Below are 23156 nucleotides of genomic sequence, written 5' to 3'. Positions count from 1 at the left end.
AATAATAATAATAATAATAATAATAATAATAATAATAATAATAATAATAATAATAAATTTTATTTATATTTCCCGCCTCTCCAAAGATGGAGGCAGGATTACAACAATAAATTGAGTTGGAAAAACAGTTGTCTAAGGCAACAGTTGAAAGAGTTTGGTGATAGCTATCTGGAGTTCTGAAGTCTGTTGAGCTTCTGCACAAGAAGCTAATTGACTTCCTTTTCTGCTTTTCAAAAAAACCCTTTGGCAGAGATGCTACTGTGGATTTGAACTCTGATATCTTAAAAGGAAGATGCTTCTACATTCTTACCAGGCATTAATGGTGCTAAGTGGTTCTGAATATCCTGAGATGGAGTGCTTGGTGGCTGTGGTACAGATAATGCCTCTATTGTTCATGTTCAACTGCTTGGTCCCATAGCCACTAATGTTGGCAGTGCCAAGACTGAACCAGGCTCTGAAATTATGGCCAAAATGAAAACTAGTTTGGCCGACATTTCTCATGGGTGAATGGATGAAGGCAGACAGGAAAACAGAAGTAAGACTTGAGAAAGTGTGGGCCAGTTTTGGGCAGCAGTGTCTGATCTTTAAACATCTCACTAAGATGCATTGGCTGTGCCTAAAGATGCCTTCAGTCACTTTAGCCATCTTCTCCTATGCTAAACTTCAGTTCTCACAGCTCCAGAATTGCTTAGCTGATGTCTGCCTATCTATCTATTCCCCAGGCAACTTTCACAGCCTTAAGCACTCCACCCAAATCTATATGATTCTGCTCAAAATAGACAATCTGTCACCGTCTTCTTCACAGAAAGTACCTCTCTGCATAGGGAGCACTGACACATCCCTTTCAGAGTAGGGAATGCACTGTGGCCTTCACCAGCTTCACAGGCTTTGGTCACGATGGAGATTCAGTTCCATTTCAGTGCACTGGAGCTTCTGATGGTGGTCAAGGCCATCTATGCACTCAAGGCCATGCTCAAGAGCCATGCCATCAGAATATACTTACTATGTAACCAGTTTTTTGTCTTTCCCAAAAGTATAGCTGCAATAGTTAAGTGTAACTCAAAACCTGTAACTTCTTTACCTCTTTACTAATAATCTCATTTCAACATTACTTACCTGGATTACAGTACTGCCCTATCTGATCACCCTTTCAGCTTCTACTACTCAAAGACACAAGGAACAAGATCCTTCAAGTGTGAGTAGCTCCAAACACACAGGTCCAAATCCTCCCACCACTTGGCACCTGTTAAGCCCCAGAAGGCACTCCGACTGCTGTCACTTACTAGTGGTGGAGGAGGAGGTAGGTGTTTCAGACCAGAGTGAAGCAGCTGGTCTCAACAATCAAGGAATGACGAAATAAAAGTATGCTCTCAAGTGGAGTACACTTGCCTTTCCTTCCCCTGTGAGCTGAGAGCAGCTGGATTTTCCACGTCTAAATTGTCCTCCCTCCACTTTCCCTCTGGTAAGAAAAAGCAGCAGGAATTCCTCTGGGGGCTTAACAGCTTTTCGTGTGGGAGGTGTTTGGACAAAGTGCAAGAGCAAGAGAAAAGCATTTGTGTCCCCTCTAAAAGGGGATTTATGTGCATATAAACTGTAGTTATCCATGGGTAAGTCAATAACAAGATGCCAGGTAATTAATACCAAATTTTGGATATTTTTCTGCATAAACTTAGAGCATGGAGCCCCAAGGTTTTAGATAGGGTTCTTCTGTATCGAAACCAGTGTAGAATATTACCAAGCATTCTACAACTGAGTTTGAAAATTAATTCATGTTTCTGGGCTCAAGCCAATTGCTATGATATGGACATATACCTACAAAGAGCTATGCTTCTGTAGGAGTAAGTGATGTGTGTTCACCAGATCTTCTTGCGGCTCCCATCAGTCCTACCTAGCCTAGTCAAGGGGACCATAAAAGTTGCCTTTTTTTTCTTTTTATAAACAAAACACAGGTTTTAAAGATATTGACCAAATGTTTTCATACAGTATTTGCATATGGAATAAGGGTTCATCTTATATTTTGGTGAGACAAGGCCCTGCAGTTAATTTCATGTCATTTTATACTGACCTGATCATCTGGGAGAGTTAGTTTTCACATAAATGTGAGTTCTTTTTCTCTTGTTAATTTCATATGACCCAAGAAAGACAATTACTCTGTGTGTGTGTGTGTGTGTTTTCAAAAAAACTTTTGAACAACAAGATCTAAATGTTCAAAATAAATTCAGTAGAACACACAATAATGGGGTGTTTCAAATTTGAATCATGATTTGGATAGTCTATTAGCTTAAACTGTATAATATAAAAGAAAAAGATATCAAACTAATGCCAAGATTAGATATCAATTTTCTAAAAATAATAATAATTAATAATAATTCAAATGCTGTTTGTTACAAGATCCAACAATGTTCCTCTTGTTTCACCCCTGTATGTTTCATCACTACTGAGAGCTTTACTGCTGTGGAACAAAATAATCCAATCCTCAAATCTTTTAAGGCAGTTTACATGTACGGTTGTGGGACTAAAATTAGTTTTGCATTAAATTACACTGAATAGGTCTCCAGAATGGGCACTAAACCTTTTGACAAAAATGGTGATTTTATGTTTGGGGGTAAGTCTCCTAAGAAGCTAGTCAAAATTATTCATTTGGCACAGCTGTTTCTCAACTGAGGCTACATGAAGGTTACATTTCACTTAGACATCACAGTGTGTTCGGAGCTGTGAAGTCTCCCATCTGAAGTGGGAGGGTCCCGCATCAAGGCCCTTATTCCCATTCCTCTGCATGACTCCTCTAATCTCCTCCATTAGGGCAAGCATACGCCTCTGCTCTCCCCTGTCTCCATCCCCATATAGCTTGGCTGTCTGTACAGGGGGACTTTCAAGTGAAACTTACCCAGTGCTATGCCGTACTTTGTCTTGGAGACAAAGGTAGTGAGAAGAAGGCTAGGCTTCCCCTCTTAGCTGTGGCTGGGCATGAAGTGAATCTATCTTCCACGCACTAAGATTCACTTTGAAATAACACTGGGGAAAGCACAGAAAAAGAGAGAAAGGAAAAAAAACCAAAATGAGAGAACAGCAAAGGACAACTGAGCTCACATTTTTCATTCTTCTCCATCAGCCATTTCAGTTGTCAACAGTACTCTTGACAAACTGCAATTAGTATTCAAATACTACAAGTTCCCAGTGATGAAGAACAAGAGGAGTAAGGAATAGCAGTGAACAAAATCAGAGTAAATCTCAAAAACAATTAAAGCTTCAACAAAATAGTTCCTTCAAAACCATGATTCTGGTGCCTAAAAATCACAGGCCTCAGAAAGGGGGTGGGAGAGGCGTGGAGGGCTTGACCCTCCCTCCCATGATCAGCCAAAATTGTATCACCAAGACTTTTATGTAGTTGACCTGTCCCCTCAGGAATTATCGAAAGTGCACTTAGTTGATCAACCACAAATAGTAAGAATAAGAATGACAGCTATTGCAGTTGAATCCTCCAAGGAATAGCAAAAGATGAATGCAATCTATCCTATGCACACCTACTTGAGAATAAGCTGGACTGAACATGTGAGGGGCATTTCTAAGAGATAGCAAGTATGACTCCCACATCCCTGGCCAGCTCACATCCCATCAGGGGGGAAACTGGGAAAAATTTGATCTCGAATGCATTTACATTTCATGAATAGATACCCGGCCACCCAAAAATGAATACAGTACCTAATTGTTGGAACCTGATTTTTCTTATTGTAATCACTGTTATTTTGTTGTGTATTATTTTAAGTTATGTTTTATATTGTAAATTTTTTAATTGTATTTTAGGGAGGATGAGATTGGGGGATCTGGATTGTATATTTTAATGCTGTAAGGCATCCCAATTGTGATACACAGAGGGGCAAGATAAAAAAAAATTATTATTATTATTATTATTATTATTATTATTATTATTACATTTGTTTTCACTTATTTTTCATTTGCCACTTTAATGCCTGTTTTCCCACATTAGAAACAATCTTTTACCCCCAATCCCAGGTTCTGTACCAGGAGATTCTCCATCCCTGAAGTTTGGTAGCTATGTATGTTTACATGTTCTTTTGAACGTATTCTGTATGATCCTCCTGTCTTCTGACATGTCCCCTCCACAGCTTTTGCTTTTTAAAAAGTAAAAAGGAAGAGGGGGTACTTTTATTGTTTTATAAAAGCATACCTGCAAGGAGAAATATTAAAAATGGCCTTCCTGTCAGTACTGAGCCCTTCCCAACATTTAAAAAAAAACAACAACTCTGGGATTCCTGGTGGAAATAAATAGTATCCCCCCTTCTTGTATTCATTTGTTGTGGGTCTTCAAGTCATTTTTTTACTTATGGTGATCCTAAGGCAAACCTATCACAGGGTTTCCTTGGCTGGATTTGGTCGGGGGGGGGGGGTGCCATTGCCTCCCTCCAAGCATGACAGAATGTGACTTGTTCAAGATCACCCAGTGGGTTTCCATGGCTAAATTGGGATTAGAACCCTGTTTTACCAAAATTTGTCATTCAGAACACTATGACACAGTGTTCATCCCTCTCATTTTACTTGGAACAGGAAATTCTGACCATTTTCAAAACAGTGAAATCTTGGATACCCTGTGCTGTACTTTGGGGTCCCCATATCTCACATCTCATATCTGGAGACAGCGTGTTTTTGAGACAGCCTTTCAGGAACACTAGGTCAGGTTCTCACGAGGAAAGGAGCATGTCCTGAGGCATGTACATATTCAAGTAAACAAGACAGTCAAATCCAGATGGGTGTATCAATTGCGTCTACCTTCCCCCAAGTCATCTGTTTCTTCCTACAACTTGTGGCAAAGGATCTCTTTGCAGTAAACTAATCTCTCTGCCCACCCCCTGTTGTGTTCCCAGTCAAACTTTTCTGTCCAAAAGGTGCTGTCATACCTACATATACTAGTTAAAGAAGTAACATATTTTGCTCTATCCTATCATAATGCCCAGTGGAACTTAAACAGTATTTGCCAAGCTTCTTTTTTTAAAAAAGATCTCTCTGTTTAAGATTATCTTCAAGTACTGAAATACCAACCATAATAAGAAAGAAGTAATTTAAAAATCCAAAACTTCAGAATAATACTAAACAGGCTTAGCTATCTCAAGATAGCAAACAGATACATTGTTAATACTTCCCAATATGATAACCTAAGAAAGGCAGTAGTGATCTTTGATGTCATTAGTCCAGTATTGTCATGGATTTGTTGTGCAATTTAAGACATATTTTATTTAAGAGGACATATCCTCCACCCTTCCTGTACATCGTCTTTGTAAGTATACTTGCAGCTGGGGATGTTTAGCCTGGAGAAGAGAAGATTAAGAGGTGATATGATAGCCCTGTTTAAATATGTGAAAGGATGTCATATTGAGGAGGGAGCAAGCTTGTTTTCTGCTGCTCCAGAGAACAGGACCCGGAACAATGGATGCAAGCTACAGGAAAAGAGATTCCACCTCAACATTAGGAGGAACTTCCTGACAGTAAGGGCTGTTCGACAGTGGAACAAACTCCCTCGGAGTGTAGTGGAGTCTTCTTCCTTGGAGGTCTTTAAACAGAGGCTGGATGGCCATCTGTTGGGGATGCTTTGATTTGGATTTCCTGCATGGCAGGGAGTTGGACTGGATGGCCCTTGCAGTCTCTTCCAACTCTATGATTCTATGATTCTATGATTCTATGACCCATCCTGGGAATATCCTGATCCAATCACTGTTTTTGCCATACTGAAATTAAAGCCATCAACTAGTCTGGAATCTCATTGTCAATTCCTGAGAAAGAATTTATTACCTTTATTACCTGGTGAGATAGCCCATTGCTTGGGCTATATTTTAGGTATAAATATGGGGTTTCAAAATCTAACCTCTGTGCACACAGCTGTTATACACCCCCACCCTCTGTGTATGTTCTGTGTCACCCTCAGACCTCCCAGTCTGAGTCACTCCAGCTTTCCAGGGTCTACTCATTGTACAGGTAATTATCACCCCACTGCAAACCTCTAAAACTCCGCTATCACCTTTCCATATTTCCTTTTTCATTAGGTCTGTATGCTGTGTCTGTTTGAATTGCCATCTTGTGTGTGTGATTGCACTTTGCATTTTTTAAAATAATACCCTCTTAACTAAACCCAGATTTTTGATTCTCCTCAGTACTGCTATAAACATGTGCAAATGGTCCAAAGGCTACACAAGCCTCTTGCACAAGCTAATTTCCCCAATATTTAAACTAGCGTTGATAGTCGGTGGGGACTAGCCAAGGGCTCAACCTCAACTCGGGCTTACATCCTTCTGAAGTCGCTAAAATGAGTGCCCAGCTTAATGGGGGCAATTAGCTTACACATTGTAAACCGCTTAGGGAGTGCTTAAGTGTACTGATAAGCAATATAGGTAGGTACTGGCTATTGCTATTCCTATTAAGACCTGTAACCAGTAATAAACCCATGCTAAACCTCAGATCCATGAGTGTAGTGATATCACTCACATTTGTTCAGAACAAAAACCAGCTTTTAATCCTTAAAAAATGGGATGTCATTTCAAAGAATTTACATTTACAGTACTGATTATCTCATCTGTCAGTTTCAATTAACTGATTAGAAGTGGTACAGGAGAAGATACCACTTGTACACTACCTTTGCATGATAATTATAGCATTTCCTCGGCATGTCTCTTGGGAGAAAATATTTCCATAAACTCCTCAAAAACATTTGAGTTCTGGCACTTTCAGTGACTCCCTCAACATTCCTCTCTTCTCTTAGGATCCTGCAAGTGAAAGAGGAGCTTGGGCTATTTTTAGCAAAACCAAGCAACACTTCTCATTTACAGCCAGCTTACTTTGCACGCTGCCTGGGGGAGAAAATGGTTCCCAACCACAAAGTGCTCAGGAAGTCTGGTTTTGACTGTATCCCAGATCACCCACTCAACTCGGATTTAGTTAACAGATTAAAGAATGCCCTGGAAGTGGAGGATGAAGAGACTGTGATGGATTTACTCTGCAGTGAAGTGAAACATGTGGATGCCACCATAGAACTATCTAATGATGACTGGATGAAAGACCCAGCAGCTCAACTGCACCCTCTGGTGTTAGTAGGTAACTGGTTCATTTGTGCCAATTAAATCATCCCATTTTCAGGATTGTCACTGCATGAAGAAAACACGGATTTGGAGCTCAACATAATGCAAATCAATAATATAAATATGCCGTTTGAACCTAAACCGATTCAGATTTGCATGCTTCATTCTGAGTTTCTCAGAAATATTCCATAATGTGGAAGTAGCAGATTTGTATGAGGAAGAGTCTAGTATATGACTAAAGGTAGTAGGGAAAGAGTGGTACCTATTAGTAGCTATGTTTTAGTACCAAGTTATGTATGTGTTTCTGGGATGCATATATGACAATATCACACTACACTTTTACAACGCTATTATTCAACTTGAACTGCTATGGCTGCCTTCTGTGGAAGCCTGGGATTTTAGTTTCAGGAACAATGCTTTGTGATATCCAGAGCAGCAGCATCAAAATAAATGTTTGCATTTAATGAAAGAAAAATACTCCGCACTCAAGCATGTGCTCTTAGCACTTTTCTTCTTCTTCCACGCCCTGATTAATCCCTTCCAACCAGACCTGGAAAGAAAAGTGAATGCTCAGGTTAGAGAAATAATAATTGCCCTGATGGATGACTGCAAGAGATGCAAAAGATGATGGGGCCCAATCCAGACCCCACACAGTAAGCAGGACAGAACCTCTGAAGGAGCGCTAGTGAACAGAAACAGATAGTTTCTTAGCTGGCCAAGCTATCAAGAAAGGTGACCTTTCATTGCCCCCTCCCTCCCTGCATGCCTCTGTGCTTGAACGAGAAATTATGCAGACCAGGCATGCTAATTTAGTCTATCTCATTTGCATAATTAGTACACATAATTTTATCAGGCAAATTACATCACCCAGATTGATTGGGGGCAGCCGGGGGGTGAAATACTGCAGAAATAAGGTGAGGCTCTACCAAAGGCTTATCCAGACAATTTTTTAAAAGACATATCCTCTTCCAAACCCAATAGACACCCCAGTCCAGCACCCATTGCTCAGGAAGCTGCCCACAAGGGAGATATGCTCGTCCGTTCATTGCTTTTACAAAGAAGCAATGTGATGGAGAGAAGGAGAGAATTGGCTACAAAGAAAAGAATGATTAAGAACAGTGTTTAAATGGTTCATGAAATGGCAGGACTTTGCATAGCATTGTGTAGATGGGTGGAGGACAAGATTGTGCTACCGTGGGCCTCACTGGTGTACAGAAGACTATACAGGCAGCCATATGCTGGAGGTGTACAATGGGGATGTCATCTGCCAATGCAGAAAGTTTTTTGAAATGTACAGATGATTTTTAAAACATGCAAATATGGAGACGTGAGTGTACTCACATACAATCAGATTGATAAACCCCTACAAATTTGGACACTTGGGCCTGTTACAGACTGCCAAAATAAAGCTGCTTCGGGTCTCTTTGGAGGTATGCTATTTAAATGATGCATGGGTCTTAAGAGTCCGGAGGTCGCGCCAAAGCCACACTCCATTCCTAAGCACTGGAGTGCAGCTTTGGTGCAGCTTCCAGATTCTTCGGATGCATGCATCATTTAAATAGCATACCTCCAAAGAGACCCGAAACAGCTTTATTTTGGTAGTCTGTAACAGGCCTTGATTTTTAAAAAAAACAATTAAAGTGCCATTTTTTTTAAAAAAAAGTATCTTCTGAAGCAATCCCACTCACTTCAGCAGGGTTTCATCTGGGCTAACAGAGTTCATCTTTATAGCTTAACTCTCCATCTGCACGGAGATTATGAGGCAAGGCCTGCTTCTGAGCATATTAAACCCATTGTGAAATTGCATTCAGGGTTCTAATATGTGTGCACCTACACATTTAAGTCAGGTCTAAGGTTGCCTTCATAGAAACACCATGCATTAAATGTGCATGAATGATTGTCAGATTCTGGTGAATATCAATTAATTAATTTCTTCCACAACATCATCAATAGCCTACATCAGTTATTTAGTTACAAATGTATAACTAAGGGCCTTACCACATAAGCCCTGTTCTCACTGTTATAGCCCTAATTAAAAATGCAAACATACTAGTTTGAGAGCAACCATTATCGCATGTCTTTGCGATCGCACTACTGGGGTTACTACCACCATCAACAATCCCTTGTGTTCTCTTCCACACTCCCCCTTAACCTCACCTTTCTGGCCTGTGGCATACCCAGTGTGTCATTCTGATAAAGTGATTTAAGGTACTAAAAAGAAAAGAAAATACTTTTTTAAAAAGAGAATCAGGCTCCTTGTTAATAGCGAGGGGAAGGGGAAGGGGGGAGGAGGAAATTGTGACATCACATGACTGCTAATATGGCAACTGCCATGGCAGCGACATTTTGCATGTGAGAAGTACTGGGATTTCTGTGCAACTGGGAGCTATTTACAGGTTCCCAACATCAATGAAAAGGGATGTCCTAACCAAATTTTGCATACACAGCAGCTATGGGTTGCAAAAATGTTGTGTGATAAGTATTGCCAAAGGTGCAATATCATCTATAATTGCAGTTTAATAGCTACGTATGATAAGATCCTAAGTAACATCTCCTGTTCCTACCCCTCAAGCCCACCTTAATAACCAGCAGCCACATCAAGCGAAGGATGTTTATTCATCTGTCAAGTGGAGAGCAAGGAGGAGGATGTTTCTACTCCTTCTCACCAGTGAGCAAGGCTACAAAAAGGAATTTCAACAGAGGCCCTACATCTGACTGCCACAACCTTGCTGACTGGCAGGAGGGGCTGAAAAATCATCCTTCTTGAGCCCCAGTTTGCAACTGAACAAATCTCCTTTGCTTGGTGTGGCTGCTGGCTCTTAACGTGGGCCTGGGAAGGCATTTACAATTGTAGCAATAGTGTTACTGAATATGGAGCAGCTACGAATCTAGATTAGAAATCTGTAACTGCAATACAAAATGCTAGCTGGTGATTGTTGTTGTTGTTTTAGTCAATTTAATAATTGCTTTACTGTGTTAGTACAATAGGAGGTGGGCATGGTAACTGTATGAGCACCGGAAACCTGAAGAGGTTGGCATGCATGCATCCAGAATAGAATGCCACTGTTGCTAACATCCAGACCAACTTGCTATCACTGTATAAAGTTGAATAGCCACCATTTTTCAAAACTGCAACCCAAACAACTTCAATCCCAGTTCATTGATTAATTGGTACTCTTTAGTACACAACAGATCAGATTGAAGGCACTTTCTAGTTATCTACAAACATGAGATACACTCCACATACAATGATTACATACAATGATACCTGAACCCAATTTTTAAATTGCTAGGTACTTCTAGAGTTTCAGCCATATGGTGACAATTCATTTTTTCCCTGTGAGGATTCTCTTCTGGGTGAAGGAAAAAGGAACAATGATAGCCCACACAGGCTGTCAGTCTAATGCTCATTTTATTTCAATGCCAAAAAAAGGAGTACAAAAAAAGGGAAAAAATATTGCTGCCATTATAAACTTTCACCTTTGTCACTGATATCTAAAATGTTTTTTACTAATGTATAGTCATCAAAACATGACTAGAATGGAGGCAGTAAATATTACAGCTCAAAGGGTTAGTTAGCTATTGACACTAACCAGCGGAAATGTTCAGACTAAAATTATTCCCCTCAAAGTAGCTGTAGGGATGGACTTGCAGCCGGCCATATTCAGAGCTAAAGCAAAGATTATGACTTGTGAAGCAACACTGTAGTGGGTCCTGTGAGAAGTAAAGCAAAAAGTGCCTGCACATCATAACCTTTCCCTTGCAAGTGAAAGAAACTGAGATGAGACGTAGATTGAAATAAGATGATGAAAGAAGTAGAATGGAAAATAGGAGGTGGGAGGAGAGAGAAGATCAGAGAAAAGGTAAAGACCACAAAGATTTGAATGGGGTGATTTTTTCCACACTCCACAGATGTTCCACAGAAGTGGCCAAGAGAGAAAATTCAGTAGGTAGAAACAGGCAACATCATAAAGTTTAGAAAGAATTAAAAGACGTTAAGAAACCATCTGGACTAGCACAGAGTTTTTTAGACAGAGGAAATGGAGAAATTGTTTCAATCCAACAAGTTTTTTAAAGTCGCGCTCATTTTAATCCAATCTTACTTGGGCTGCATTTGCACTACAGAAATGATGCAGTTTGACACCACTTTAACTGCTGCAGAATTCTAGGATGTTTGGTTTTATGAGATATTGAACCTTCTCTGCCAAAGAACTCTGGCACCACAACAAACTACAAATCCCATAATTTCATAGGATAGTGCCATGGCAGTTAAAGTGGTGTCAAACTGCATTATTTCTGAAGTGTAGATGCAGCCTTGGATCCATCCTCAGTACAACTCTTATTTTCCTCATAGTTTCATATGAATTTTGCATAAATACATTTTCTTTAAATTGGAACATAATCACTCACTCATTTTAGAGTCCAGTTGAAATACATTTTCTTTGCACTTAATATGTACACAAAGGGAGAGTGAGTTCAACAGGTGTACTTGAGTTCTTTTATGTCATATTTAATTATTGACTACTTCCACTTCCGACTTGTTGGATTCAACTATCAGCCCTCCTGACTTAATGCACTAGTACCCAGGTCTTGTTTATTTTAACAGGAGTGAGGTCTAACAGAACTTATGATGGACACTGGTGAGTTAGGCAACAATGTGATTTGAAAGAAGACCAGATAACAGCTGCCTTTGAAGCAGAAGAACTGATAGTGAGCTAGTAGGCTAGTGGGCACAATCATTTTGGCTTGGGGGTTAGGAAGAAGTTTCTGGAGCAAGACAAATTTTGTTGTTATTAAATACTGTCAAGTCAACTTCAGCTTATGGTGACCCTATGAATGAGAGGCCTCCAAATAACCAGCCTCAACAGCCCTGCTCAGGTCCAGCAGACTCAAGGCTGTGACTTCCTTGACTGAGTCTATCCTTCTGGAAGGCTGATCTTATTTCAGAAATCCAAGTCTCAGTATGAAAACAGAAAATTAAACTAGTTCACAGCATGGCAATGTTACGCCATGTATAAAAAACACAGAACAATTCACAGCTTTTCATGTGATCAAACCCTATTCACTCTCATTCTAAAACATCCACTTCCCAGGACTGCCTCATTGTCTCTTTCTGTTTCAGGCACTTCTATGAGACTGACCTTGGCAGTTCCCGATGCCTATTACCTCCATGTCATCCTTTCATCTCTTTTATATAGTTCTTCCATGCATTGTTCCCATCATTGTTTTATTTCTACTTGCTCTACTTGGTAATGTGTTCGGTTGTAGAGCATCCCTATCCTTGGTTTGAAGTTCCCATTGATTTCTTGATCTTGTGGAAGAAGTCTCTTGTTCTTCCTTTTTTGTCATCATCTTCTATTTCTCTGCATTGATTATTATAGTAGTTCTCCTTGTCCCTGCACACAAGTCATTGAACAGTTGCATTCAAGTTTCTGATATTTTTTCTGTCACCTTTTACTTTTGCCTCTAGTCTGTCCTTAATTGCTTGAAGAGTTTCTTCTGTCTGAATTTCTTCTTTCTGAAGCTTCTCTTCCTATTTGACTACAGGCGGTGTTCTTTTTTATTCCTCCCAGGCAATGTCCCTGGCTTCAGTCCAAAGTTCAGTTCACAGTTTGTGTCACAATTTGGAGATAGAATGGGGTGTCTTTGAGTTCTAGATTGCCCATCAGATGATGTCCATGTATACAGTTGCCTCTTTGGTTGCTTGAAACATATGTTTATAATTAACAAACTGTTGGCTTCACAAATTTCAACCACTGAATCCCTGCTTCATTTTTTGATCCTAGGCCAAATTCTCCTACAATTATAGACAAAATATTTGTTCATTAAATAAGATTTACTGGGCCAAAGTTTGTTAACCTAAGAACATAAAAGCTTTTGAATTATAGAAAGCCTTTTGTCATTCATACTGACAAAGACTTTATAGAAGGTGCAACCTGTCTGTTTCAGAGGCATGGTGCAACATGTGATAGGAGCTCCCTTCCTCCCTGAGTGAATATGGCTCTCTTCATTATTCACACAGACCTTGTTAGGATTGTTCTGCATTACAAGACCAAGGTGCTGTGTAATATTTTTTGGTTATCTGTTGTTCAGAGATACAAAAGGCTTTACCCCTGCTTACTCATTGTGTGAGAAAATCTTCCAGCTTGTCTGTCCCAGATCATGAAACAAGAGAAGCAGGGATAAAGCCTTTTGTATCTCTGAACAAAAGCTCAGACCCATAGAATTAAACTAGGACATACCCTAGACATTTATAGGGATTGAGCTGTAATTGCTCAGTAGTGAGGGGAAGGTTATTGCTCACACAGGGGCAGAACAGACGGGCAGGAGAAAGTGGTTAGAACCTGCATTTTCCAGAAGCAGATCAAACTCTCCGCTGTCTACATCAGATGCTCCTAAAGTGGCCCGAATGCACATGGCCCCACCACACAGTGCAGAATCAAGCATAAGTAATTTTTTGGGGTCGCCTTCCCACCATGCACACGCACCATCACACAAACACACCACTAACAAATGTCTGTGCCTAGATGCCATCCCATTGAATGGCCACCCCTTTGATTGGCCAAACAGCCACACCTGTGATCCTCCACCAGTATAGGGAATCAGACCATCGGTGTGTCCATTAAAACACTGGCAAAGCCCAATCATGCTCCCTCTTGGACTGTCTGGTTTGTGTATGTTATATTTATATCCTTTGGAGGTGTCATACTTTCACTCCTTTGAATTGCCACCTGGATCCGTCCTTTTTTAAATGTGCACCTGCACCGGTGCATTTATAGGGTTAGGATGGATTGCTCCTTCAAAACCGCTCTGGCATCAGGATATTTATATGTAGGGCCGAAGGTATGCATTTTCCAGGCTAAGTCGGAATATCCTGGGTTCTTTATGCTCCAGTTTTTAGCCCCGGAGTGCAGCTTCAATCAGGTTTCTGCCCACTTTGCAGGCATGCGTCATCTAAACGCCCCACCTTCAAAGTGGTTTGAAACCACTTTATTTGGCCCATCTGTTTCACCCCACAGTGAACTTTCTATTTCACAGAGATTTCAACCTGATCAAAGCAAGTTTAAGCTTTGCAAAATTATAGCAAACTAATCAGGGTTGCGAGATCAGAGGCATCCCATTGACTGAGATTTTAGGGCTAAAGCCTGAGGTCAACCAGTGAGTCCTTGTGATGTCACAGGGCCAAAGTGGGCAAGGGGCTGCAATGGGAGAAGTGGACCAGTTTTTGGGCCAAGTGATATGGAAAAAGTCACAAATGAAATATGGCTGAATATGACAAACTCCAGCTGGGTAGGAAACATTTTTGGTGACACTGCAGGCAGCAAAATGCATCCAGCATCTGTGGTGGTTGCCACCATCTCTTCTCCTCAAACCTCACCTAGAACATGTGCTACATGAAGGGCCTTTTCTGGGCTCAATGCTACTTCTGCTCCTGTCACTGGCGCTTGTGAGAGGTTGCCATCAGCTCTCAGGGCATTCCCCCCATCCACATGGCTCTGTACTACTGCTGTATAAATGGCACAATGGGGACCAAGCACATACACCTACTAGTTCTCTCCTCATTTGCCTCCTCTCCATCCTTGCTGTGGACAAGATGCATGGAACTACCTTTAAACTGAGCCAGTGAATCCTGAATAGCTCAGTGGAGTCAGGGTTATGTATATTTTCAGAATTCATTATTATTTAAGGCATATAACACATATACATTTATCTTTTTTTATTACATTGCTACCTAAATGAGGCACTCAAGACAATTCCAACAAATTAATATACATCCTTACCCATAGTAATACAGCACAATTCAATAAACACCTATGAATAGCAGGCAGATGCTGTAGGAGGAAATGCACCATGCCAAAAAAAATTAATTTAAAATGTCAGAATCCCTGGAAAATACAGTCCCTCTTCTTTTTCCTGCCTTGGAGAATTTTCCAGCTATCATTCAAGGTGTTCTGTTAATCAAATATATTCCTAGTTCGTTTCCAATATATATATATGGTATTGCTATACTTTTGAATGAACTACTGATGGGATGTGTTGAAGGTTTTTAATTAGACAAAAGTTAGCCTCTGGTAATACATAGGCTGCAATATCAGATACCTCTTGAGTGTGAATAGTTTTCTTGCTGAGCCCTAGGCAGAGAATGTAAGAGGCATGCCTCACCTATTTTTGGTTTGTCCCCTGTGTGCCCTTCAGCCAGTCAGTTTAGGGAGAGATCCTGTTTCCAGAGGCAATTTTTAGTCCAGGCGGCACCATCATCACAATAAAGGTTGTCCATTAATTTAAGCATAGAAGGATTTTACTGCATAGTTTCCTAATCACCAAGAATCACAGTCTCTGCAACATGAAAAAGTCCTAGCAGATTAGCTCAGTGTAACATGCTTTGATATGGGAATGTAATGGAGAAATGCAAATTGGATGGCAGTGTGCATTGCCAGAATATATCAACTCATCACACAACTGGCCTTTACAGGGAGGGTATGAAAAAGAATTTAGTTCTAGAAACCTTGTGGATAAACAGTCTTTAAATGTTTGAAGAACAAGATATCCCAAAGCACGCAAACTATTGCATCCGTTTATCCATGTCACCTGGATCTTGACAGGCAAATATAGCAAATCTTCACTGTAGACTAGTATGCTTCCTAGCCAAGCTATGACTGGGAGCTGAAATAACTTCATGATGGAATTCCAGCATACAACAGCCTATTCAACCTAGCCAGGTGCAAATATACACACAGATATCTAATCAGGCGTACTAAAGTACTTGTTATTGTAGCCGGCAGTTCATGTGACTTGAATTGTATCAAATAACAATTATTACTAGATTTAAAACAAGCAATGTCAGAGCCCTAACTAGAACATAATTGGACAGTACAAACAAGGAAGTCAGATCTAGCTATAAAACCCCACCAATCCTCAGAATAAGATTTTGGATTAACATAAACAGCAGATCAGCACAATGGAACAGCTGCCTGGACTTGCTGTAGAGAAGTTGCAAATCTTTGAAAAAGAAGGATCCAAGTTCCCTAGGAAGCCTCATGCTCCTGTGGACAAATACTATGAAGCTCTGGTCAAGGGAGACCTGAAGAAGCTCAAAGCCCTCATCGACCAGTACTATGAAGATGTCAATGTGGTCTTTGAAATCAATAAAAATGAACTGGAATGGCAGGTGAAAAGCCAAGCTGCTTACGGACTGTCAGGTACTCTAGATTCCAAGGAACACTTTCAATCTTAAACAGGTATTTACTAATCCAAATTGAGGGTAGTGTGTTTCCCCCCTCCCACTGCAATCTCTTTTTTAAAAAAATCTCTGTGTACAAGTCTTGCCCCTCTCTCTTGTCATTCTGTACAGTTGGAAGAGTTAGTTCTCTACCCACTCACTCCACTTTCTCAGCATCTCTTTCCTATATGAAAGGGTCAAGATGGATTATACCCTTAAACTGTTATCAGTAGTTATCAGTAGTGAAGAGAATCGCGGCCTTGCTGTATCATCATACATGCTAGTTCTAGGCAAGCCAAAGGAAACAGAGCAAGGAGGAAATAATGACTTAGGAGTTTATCAGACTGCCTTTCCTCCCAGCCTCACTGCGGGCAGAAACTTTTGAAAACTTTTTTTAAATGGGTGTTATCACACACCTCCGTGCCCAGTCTGGAGGAATCATATACCCGATCTTGGTATCCCATACTCGATCCATACTTCTCCCATACTTTGCAAAGAATGGGAAACTCACGTTCTTTCCAAAAGTGCCAGACAAGTATGAATCAGATACAGGATGCCAAGATCGGGTACATGGTGCCTCCAGACTGGGCACGGAGGTGTGCGATAATACCTGTTTTTTTTTAAAAAAACCAAAAGTTTCAGCCTGCACTGAGGCTGGGAGAAAAGGCAGTGTGATAATCTCCTTAGTCAAATGTGTTCAGCATTCAGAATATGGGGGGTCTTGATTTGTCATACCCACTGAGCACAAACAGAAAGCTTTTGAACAGTTCTTGGCATTCTTCTCCTCTGTGGTTAGAGACTAATTGTCCACTGAGCATCAGGGAACCCTCCTTACTACACTATGTTGTTGTTGTTTCAATTATTTTTTCAATGTCTTCACCATCTACTTTAAAATTATGTTGATCATCTATGTTCATTATTTTTGATCTCGCATTATTGGTCTCACTTAATATGATCTCACTGAAATGAGGCCTTCCAGGTGAGAACCACTTCCTGTTTCTTCCCCAGATTTTGAAAGACTCCCTGGCCCTAAGCAACATTTCTCCAGCCGCTGGCAATGGAGTTGGTAATCTTCTAACATAACCCTCAGTGTGCGCCTCTGTTATCTTCACAGCAGAGTTTCTTTTTAGTATGCAGACTGGAGTTGTTTGTCCTGGGGAAAATAATATGATATTTCTCAAGATACACCTTGAGCATGGAGCAACTGAAACTTTCCAGCTTTGCAGCTTCACCATGCTCTTCCATTGTCTCTTACTTTGACTAAGGTATGATCACCACATCAACCATTTACAATATCTGTCTTTTGCTCATGCCAGGATTCAAAGGACCAGCCCAAGAAATCTCTGCCCTTTCTTCCAAGAAAAAAGCTATTAGACATTCTGTTTATGATTTCTACCAAAATCTCTTCCATTAGAACATTACCTAATTATCTATTGTTGCCAACATCTAAGATCCTCAAAACAGGACCCAAATATCAACCACTTTGCAATCTTATCCTGTTCCTTCTTTATGCTCACATCTATGATCTTAATTTCTTGTAGGCAATACTTGAAAAATGGTGGCAGGCTGGATAGCAATAGTGTACATGTATCTGAAAAACATTATCCCCTGTCACGTTCTATTACAGCCCTATTGTGAAATGTGGTTCAACCAAATGAGCCATTTAATAAAGACTAGATTAAATCCAGCCACACGTAAGTACTTCAGTTTCCTTCATTGTACTTTGATTTTTCCCATTAGCTTTTAGAGAGGTAAAGATCTGCAACCAAATTATTTTTCGTGTTTACAAAAATCTTACAATAAGCTTGTAGAAGAAGTTGGTGCTGGTTCAAGCACTGTTCAGAACTCAGGCCTTTCTTTCCTGTGTTGTTGTTGTCATCGTCATATGCCTTCAAGTCATTCCCACTTATGGTGACTCTAAGGCCTAACCTATCACAGGGTTTTCTTGGCATGTTTCTTCAGAGGGGATTTGCCATTGCCATCATCTGAGACTGAAAGATGTGCCTTGCACAAAGTCACCCAATGGCTTTCCATGTTCAAGCAGGGATTTGAACCCTGATCTCCAGAGTCATAGTCAATCTCTGGAGCAAATATGAAAGTAAAGAAGTGGTCCTTATGTGTAATTCTAGTTCCTTTCTGGATGGTTATGAAGCGAACTCCATGGCAACCTGTGGTTACCAAGTCAAATGTAGTGTATGAATAGGTCTACAACTTATCCAATTAAACCATGGATTAAATCTGCGTAAATTTCACATATATAACTAAAACAATAGTTTAAATTAAAACCTCATTTTTAGATGTCCTGTTGATATGTTGCACAGGTGCCAGCAAAGGAGAGGCATTCCATCATATACTGAAGTGAAGCAATGTCTCTTCTAAAATCATCCTTGCCATTTGGAATTTCTGCATGTACTTGTTTTTAAAATATAAATAAATATTAGTTTGTTTTACTTTTTAATCTTTTAAAGGTACTTCTATATACTTTATGGCTGAAATGCTCTAGTCTGATGTACATTATGCAACTTTATATACACATTGCTATGTAGCAGAGATGCTATGAATGCTCCTAGTGAATTACAAAGATGCATATCTGGCCACCGGCAAGTGTACCAATGTGCATTGGCCTCTACCAATGCCCATTGCCACTTGTTAGATGGTGTTCTCATATGCGTTAAGAGTGCTCCATGCACATTGGTCCTGTTGTGCATCAATCCTGTCCTTAATCAGTCTCAATGTACAACAGTCACTTTGTTGGCTCTCCCACTTAGTAACAGCAACCCCTTGGCAAATATCAGAGTTGCAAAACTGGTCAAATCTGTTTTCCACAGGCAAAGCAGTGGAGAACAGCAGGTCTTGGAGATGTCTCATCTACAGGGTTGTTATGAGTTGAGGTCAGCTCAAAGGCAGCTAACAACAACAACAACTTCAACTTATGGTGACCTCCCTTCTACCTTGTTATCAACAGCCCTGATAGGTCTTGAAAACCACCTGTAATGGGTCAGCCTCTTTTTCGACAGTATTCCACTTTATCAAGCATCAGTCTTTTCCAATGTGTCATGCCATCTCATGATATACGCTCACCCCTCCATTTGTGGAGGTTAGGGGCGCAAAAGGTAAAGATAAAGATGTTCCAATGAACAAGGTTGTCAAGTCATGTCCAACCATAGGGAGCGGTGATGATCTCCGTTACTAAGCCAAAGAGCCAGCTTTGTCAGAGACAACTCTGTGATCACGTGGCCAACATGATTGCACAGAAAGTTGTTTATCTTCCCCCCAGAGTGCACTACCCTTTCCAGCTTCTCCGTCCTGGGCTCCCCCCCCCCAGGAAAAAAGCCAATGAAGGAGGAGATGGGGGGAGTGTGCACCCTGCCTTTATCTCATAAATAATCAAAACCGAAATGTGGATGCCTGAGTATATCCAAAATATAACAGTCTCAGTTTAGTTATTCCGGCTTCTAAGGACAGTTCAGGCTTAATTTGCTATTGGACCCATTTCTTTGTCTTTTTGGCAGTCCATGGTATCGTCAGAACTCTCCTCCAGCACCACATTTCAAATTAGTTGATTCTCTTCCTGTCAGCCTTCTTCACTGTCCAGTTTCCACAACCATACATAAAAATTGCCTTTGGTATGTAATGAGAAATTGGTCTGGTCCCTACATAACTGCCCTTCCAAGTCATAATCTTTTTCTGACCACATTCTCCATTTTGATTTACAAATGAGCCAAGGTATGGAAAATCTTTGTGCCACCCTGATGTAGTGGTTTGAGTGTTTGACTATGACTCTGGAGATCAGGGTTCAATTCCCCACTCAGCCATGGAAGCCTATTGGGTGATCTTGGGCAAGTCACATACTCTGAGCCCCAGCAAACCCCCATGATAGTTTTGCCTTAGGGTCTCCCTAAGTTGGAAAGAACTTGAAGGCTCGCAACAACAAAGAAAATCTTTAACTATTTTGGTGTCTTTGGCCCAATTTACATGGGCCTTTGCGGCGCCCCCATCACATGCTATGAGTTGGCCAAGGACGCACCATCCATATTGGCCTCACCACTAGCATGTGACGGGGGCGTCAAAATGGTGGCGCCCTGTACACATGGGTGCCGCCATTTTGATGCGACAGACGCTTAGCATCCGCATGTGCTGGCGCCTTTGTGACACCACAAGTGCACCATTGGCACCTTGCGGCATCACAAAGGCACCACAAGAAGAACCCACTGCGGCTCCCTCATGGAGCAAACCAGGGCAGCGGGAGACCACCCTTTTTGAGCGGTCTGTATCCCGCCATTGTTATCTGCTTTAAAGTAATATAAACCGTTTGGGGTCATTATTTTTGTCTTCTTAATATTCAACTGTGACCTTGCTTTTTCAGTTTCTACCTTGATTTTTCTCAACAGCATTTCCATGACTTTGCTATTTTCTGCTAGTAGTATGGTGTCATCTGTGTAACTGGTGACATTCCATTTTTCCACCAATTTTCACACCTACTCCCTCCAAATTAAAACCAGCTTTTCAAATGATATGTTCATCATATAACTTAATAGGTTGATAAACCTTTAGCCTTGCCAACTATTTCTCCATACTCTACAAACACACACACACACACACACACACACACACAGAAAACATGTATACTTACACACACACACACACACACACAGATATACATACATATATTTACATCCTGCTTATGTTTTTAAGAATATACATTAATTTGATTTCCTCTTTACTCACCTATATATAAATTATATACATGTATATTTTTCCAATTAAAATATAATAGTAAAATAATTATATATAGCAATATAGTTATTTTTATACGGTTGTTTTATTAACAGGGCTTTTGCTTGAAATTAATGTCCTTAATTGTATCAGTTAATTCCAACTAAAGAAGACACAGTGACTCAGTTGTGGATTAAGCCAACATGTAGGTAAAGCTCACTGATGTGATAGGACTACTCTAGATAAGATGAACTGTAGGATTCAGGCCAAGGTAAACAAGTAATTAAAAGTTACGGCTCACACAGCAATAAAGATTTTGCTTTGTTAAATATAAGATAACTTTGACATCAAAGTTATCTTATATTTGACTCATTCAAATTTTATGCATTCAAGAAATGGAAGTGTTGGATGCAGTAAAAATGTCAAATCAAGTTTGACAGAAATGAACTCTGAACACAGCAAAAGATTTATTCCAGAAAATAATGAAAAGATTCCCTTATAGATGGTCTCAGAGGAAAGCAATGACAAATCCCCTCTGAATAAATCTTGCCAAGAAAACCCTGTGATTAGGATCGGCATAAGTTGAAAATGACTTCAAGGGACACAAGAAAATAGATGACAAAATTAGAAATATAAAATATGGAACTAAGCACGTGTAGAAAAAAAATCTTAGGGAGCTGAGTATATTTAACTTGGAGAAGAGAAGACTGAGAGGTGACATATAACTAATTTTAAATATCTGAAAGGATCTCATGTTCAAGATGGAGCAACCTTGTTTTCTGCTTCTAACACAAACTAATGGATTCAAATGACAAGAAAAAAGGTTCCACCTGAATTTAGGAAGAACTTCTTTACTATAAGAGCTGTTTGACAGTGGAATAGATTGCCTCAGATGGTGATTCATTCGCATTCCTTGAAGACTTTAAATAGGCCTGGATGGGCAGAAGTGTTGTAACTGTATTGCTGCATGGGTTGGACTAGTTGGGCCTTGCAGCCCCTTCCAACTCTAGTATACTATTATTCTGTTGGAACAGGTTGACTTTATTTGTGTTCAGATTTAAAAAACGCTCCCTTGTTGGCAATTTGTGGACAGATTTTGAAAGTATTCATTCTGTAAACCCTGGGAGGTTGTGCTCCTAGATTGGCTATATGATCTGCATAGAAAGCTCTGCCTTTAAGTGGGCTGCATCGGCCCCTAAAGTTGTCATCAAATATTCAAATCCTATTCTCTGAGTATAATAATTCTTTATTACTTTATTACATCCAATGTAACTATTATGCCAAAGTGCAGCTCACAGGCTACATGCAGCCACTCCAGGCAGTTTCTGTGGCCTCTAGGGAGCTCTGGGGGGTAAAAAAAAATTTTTTTAATCGCCCCCAAATTGGAATAGTTGCATGGGCTGGGCCATTTTATGCCAAGGAGAGCCCTTATGCCTATCAGAAATCTTTTTGATCAGGAAATGACTTCCTCTCAATCTCTCTTGTTAAAAAAAATAGTCCTTTCCTGGGCCTAAAATGATCCAGAAAGACTTAAAAACACAGTGAGAAAGGCCCTCATGTCCCTTAGAGAGCATTTGATAGCAAAAAGTTGACTACCCCCCCCCTTTTGCAGGAATGAGTACCGTGAAGGGGAGCACTTACCCAGGCTTCCCTAGTTGCCCATCATTTACGACCATATATTACTGCTGAGTTTTGCTCCCACAATGGGAGCAAAACCTAGGGGTCATTCACACATCAGTTTTTGGTTTTTTTAGTGTGACCATGCAAATCATCTCACTCATGCATTTTGGGATTGTTATTTCCACTATGGAACTGCACTGACCTTCATGGGTGTGCATCTCTGCAAGTTCGCTTGCTCACACGTGCAAGCATTTGAATAAAGATGGAGTCAATGATGGGAATGCATTCGGAACCCCTTTTTTGTGTTTCATCCCAGATCTATTCAGGTCTATTTCCATCTGTCATTCACACTTCTGACGATGCAGATCTTTTTTAAAAGCTCAGGAGAAAATCCGATATCAATTATCCCAAAGTAAGTGTTTTTTTGGCAGCTCCCACTCCAACTGACTTTGGGATGCATATGAACAATTCAGATTTAACCTGGATTCATCCTGGATTATTTTCACAGTATGAAT

General features: G+C 40.3%; 1 protein-coding gene across 3 annotated transcripts in view; it reads left to right on the top strand.

The window, feature by feature from the left end:
* Positions 1-1416: 1416 nt before the first annotated feature.
* The window catches only part of ASB18 (ankyrin repeat and SOCS box containing 18), a 54819-nt gene continuing 33079 nt past the window's right edge, over positions 1417-23156 (top strand). The window contains exons 1-3 of one of the 3 annotated variants that reach the window (XM_042445171.1): positions 1417-1462; positions 6770-7097; positions 16162-16285. In XM_042445171.1, coding sequence (XP_042301105.1) covers positions 6870-7097; positions 16162-16285 — 352 coding nt within the window. In that variant the 5' untranslated portion in view covers positions 1417-1462; positions 6770-6869. Of the gene's footprint in view, positions 1463-6769; positions 7102-16038; positions 16286-23156 lie in introns of those variants that run through there. The other 2 variants (XM_042445170.1, XM_042445169.1) reach the window with 2 other exon arrangements.

This window comes from Sceloporus undulatus, chromosome 1 (assembly GCF_019175285.1).
Source record: "Sceloporus undulatus isolate JIND9_A2432 ecotype Alabama chromosome 1, SceUnd_v1.1, whole genome shotgun sequence".
Taxonomy (NCBI): Eukaryota; Metazoa; Chordata; class Lepidosauria; order Squamata; family Phrynosomatidae; genus Sceloporus; species Sceloporus undulatus.
This window is presented reverse-complemented; position numbering and strand designations above follow the sequence as displayed.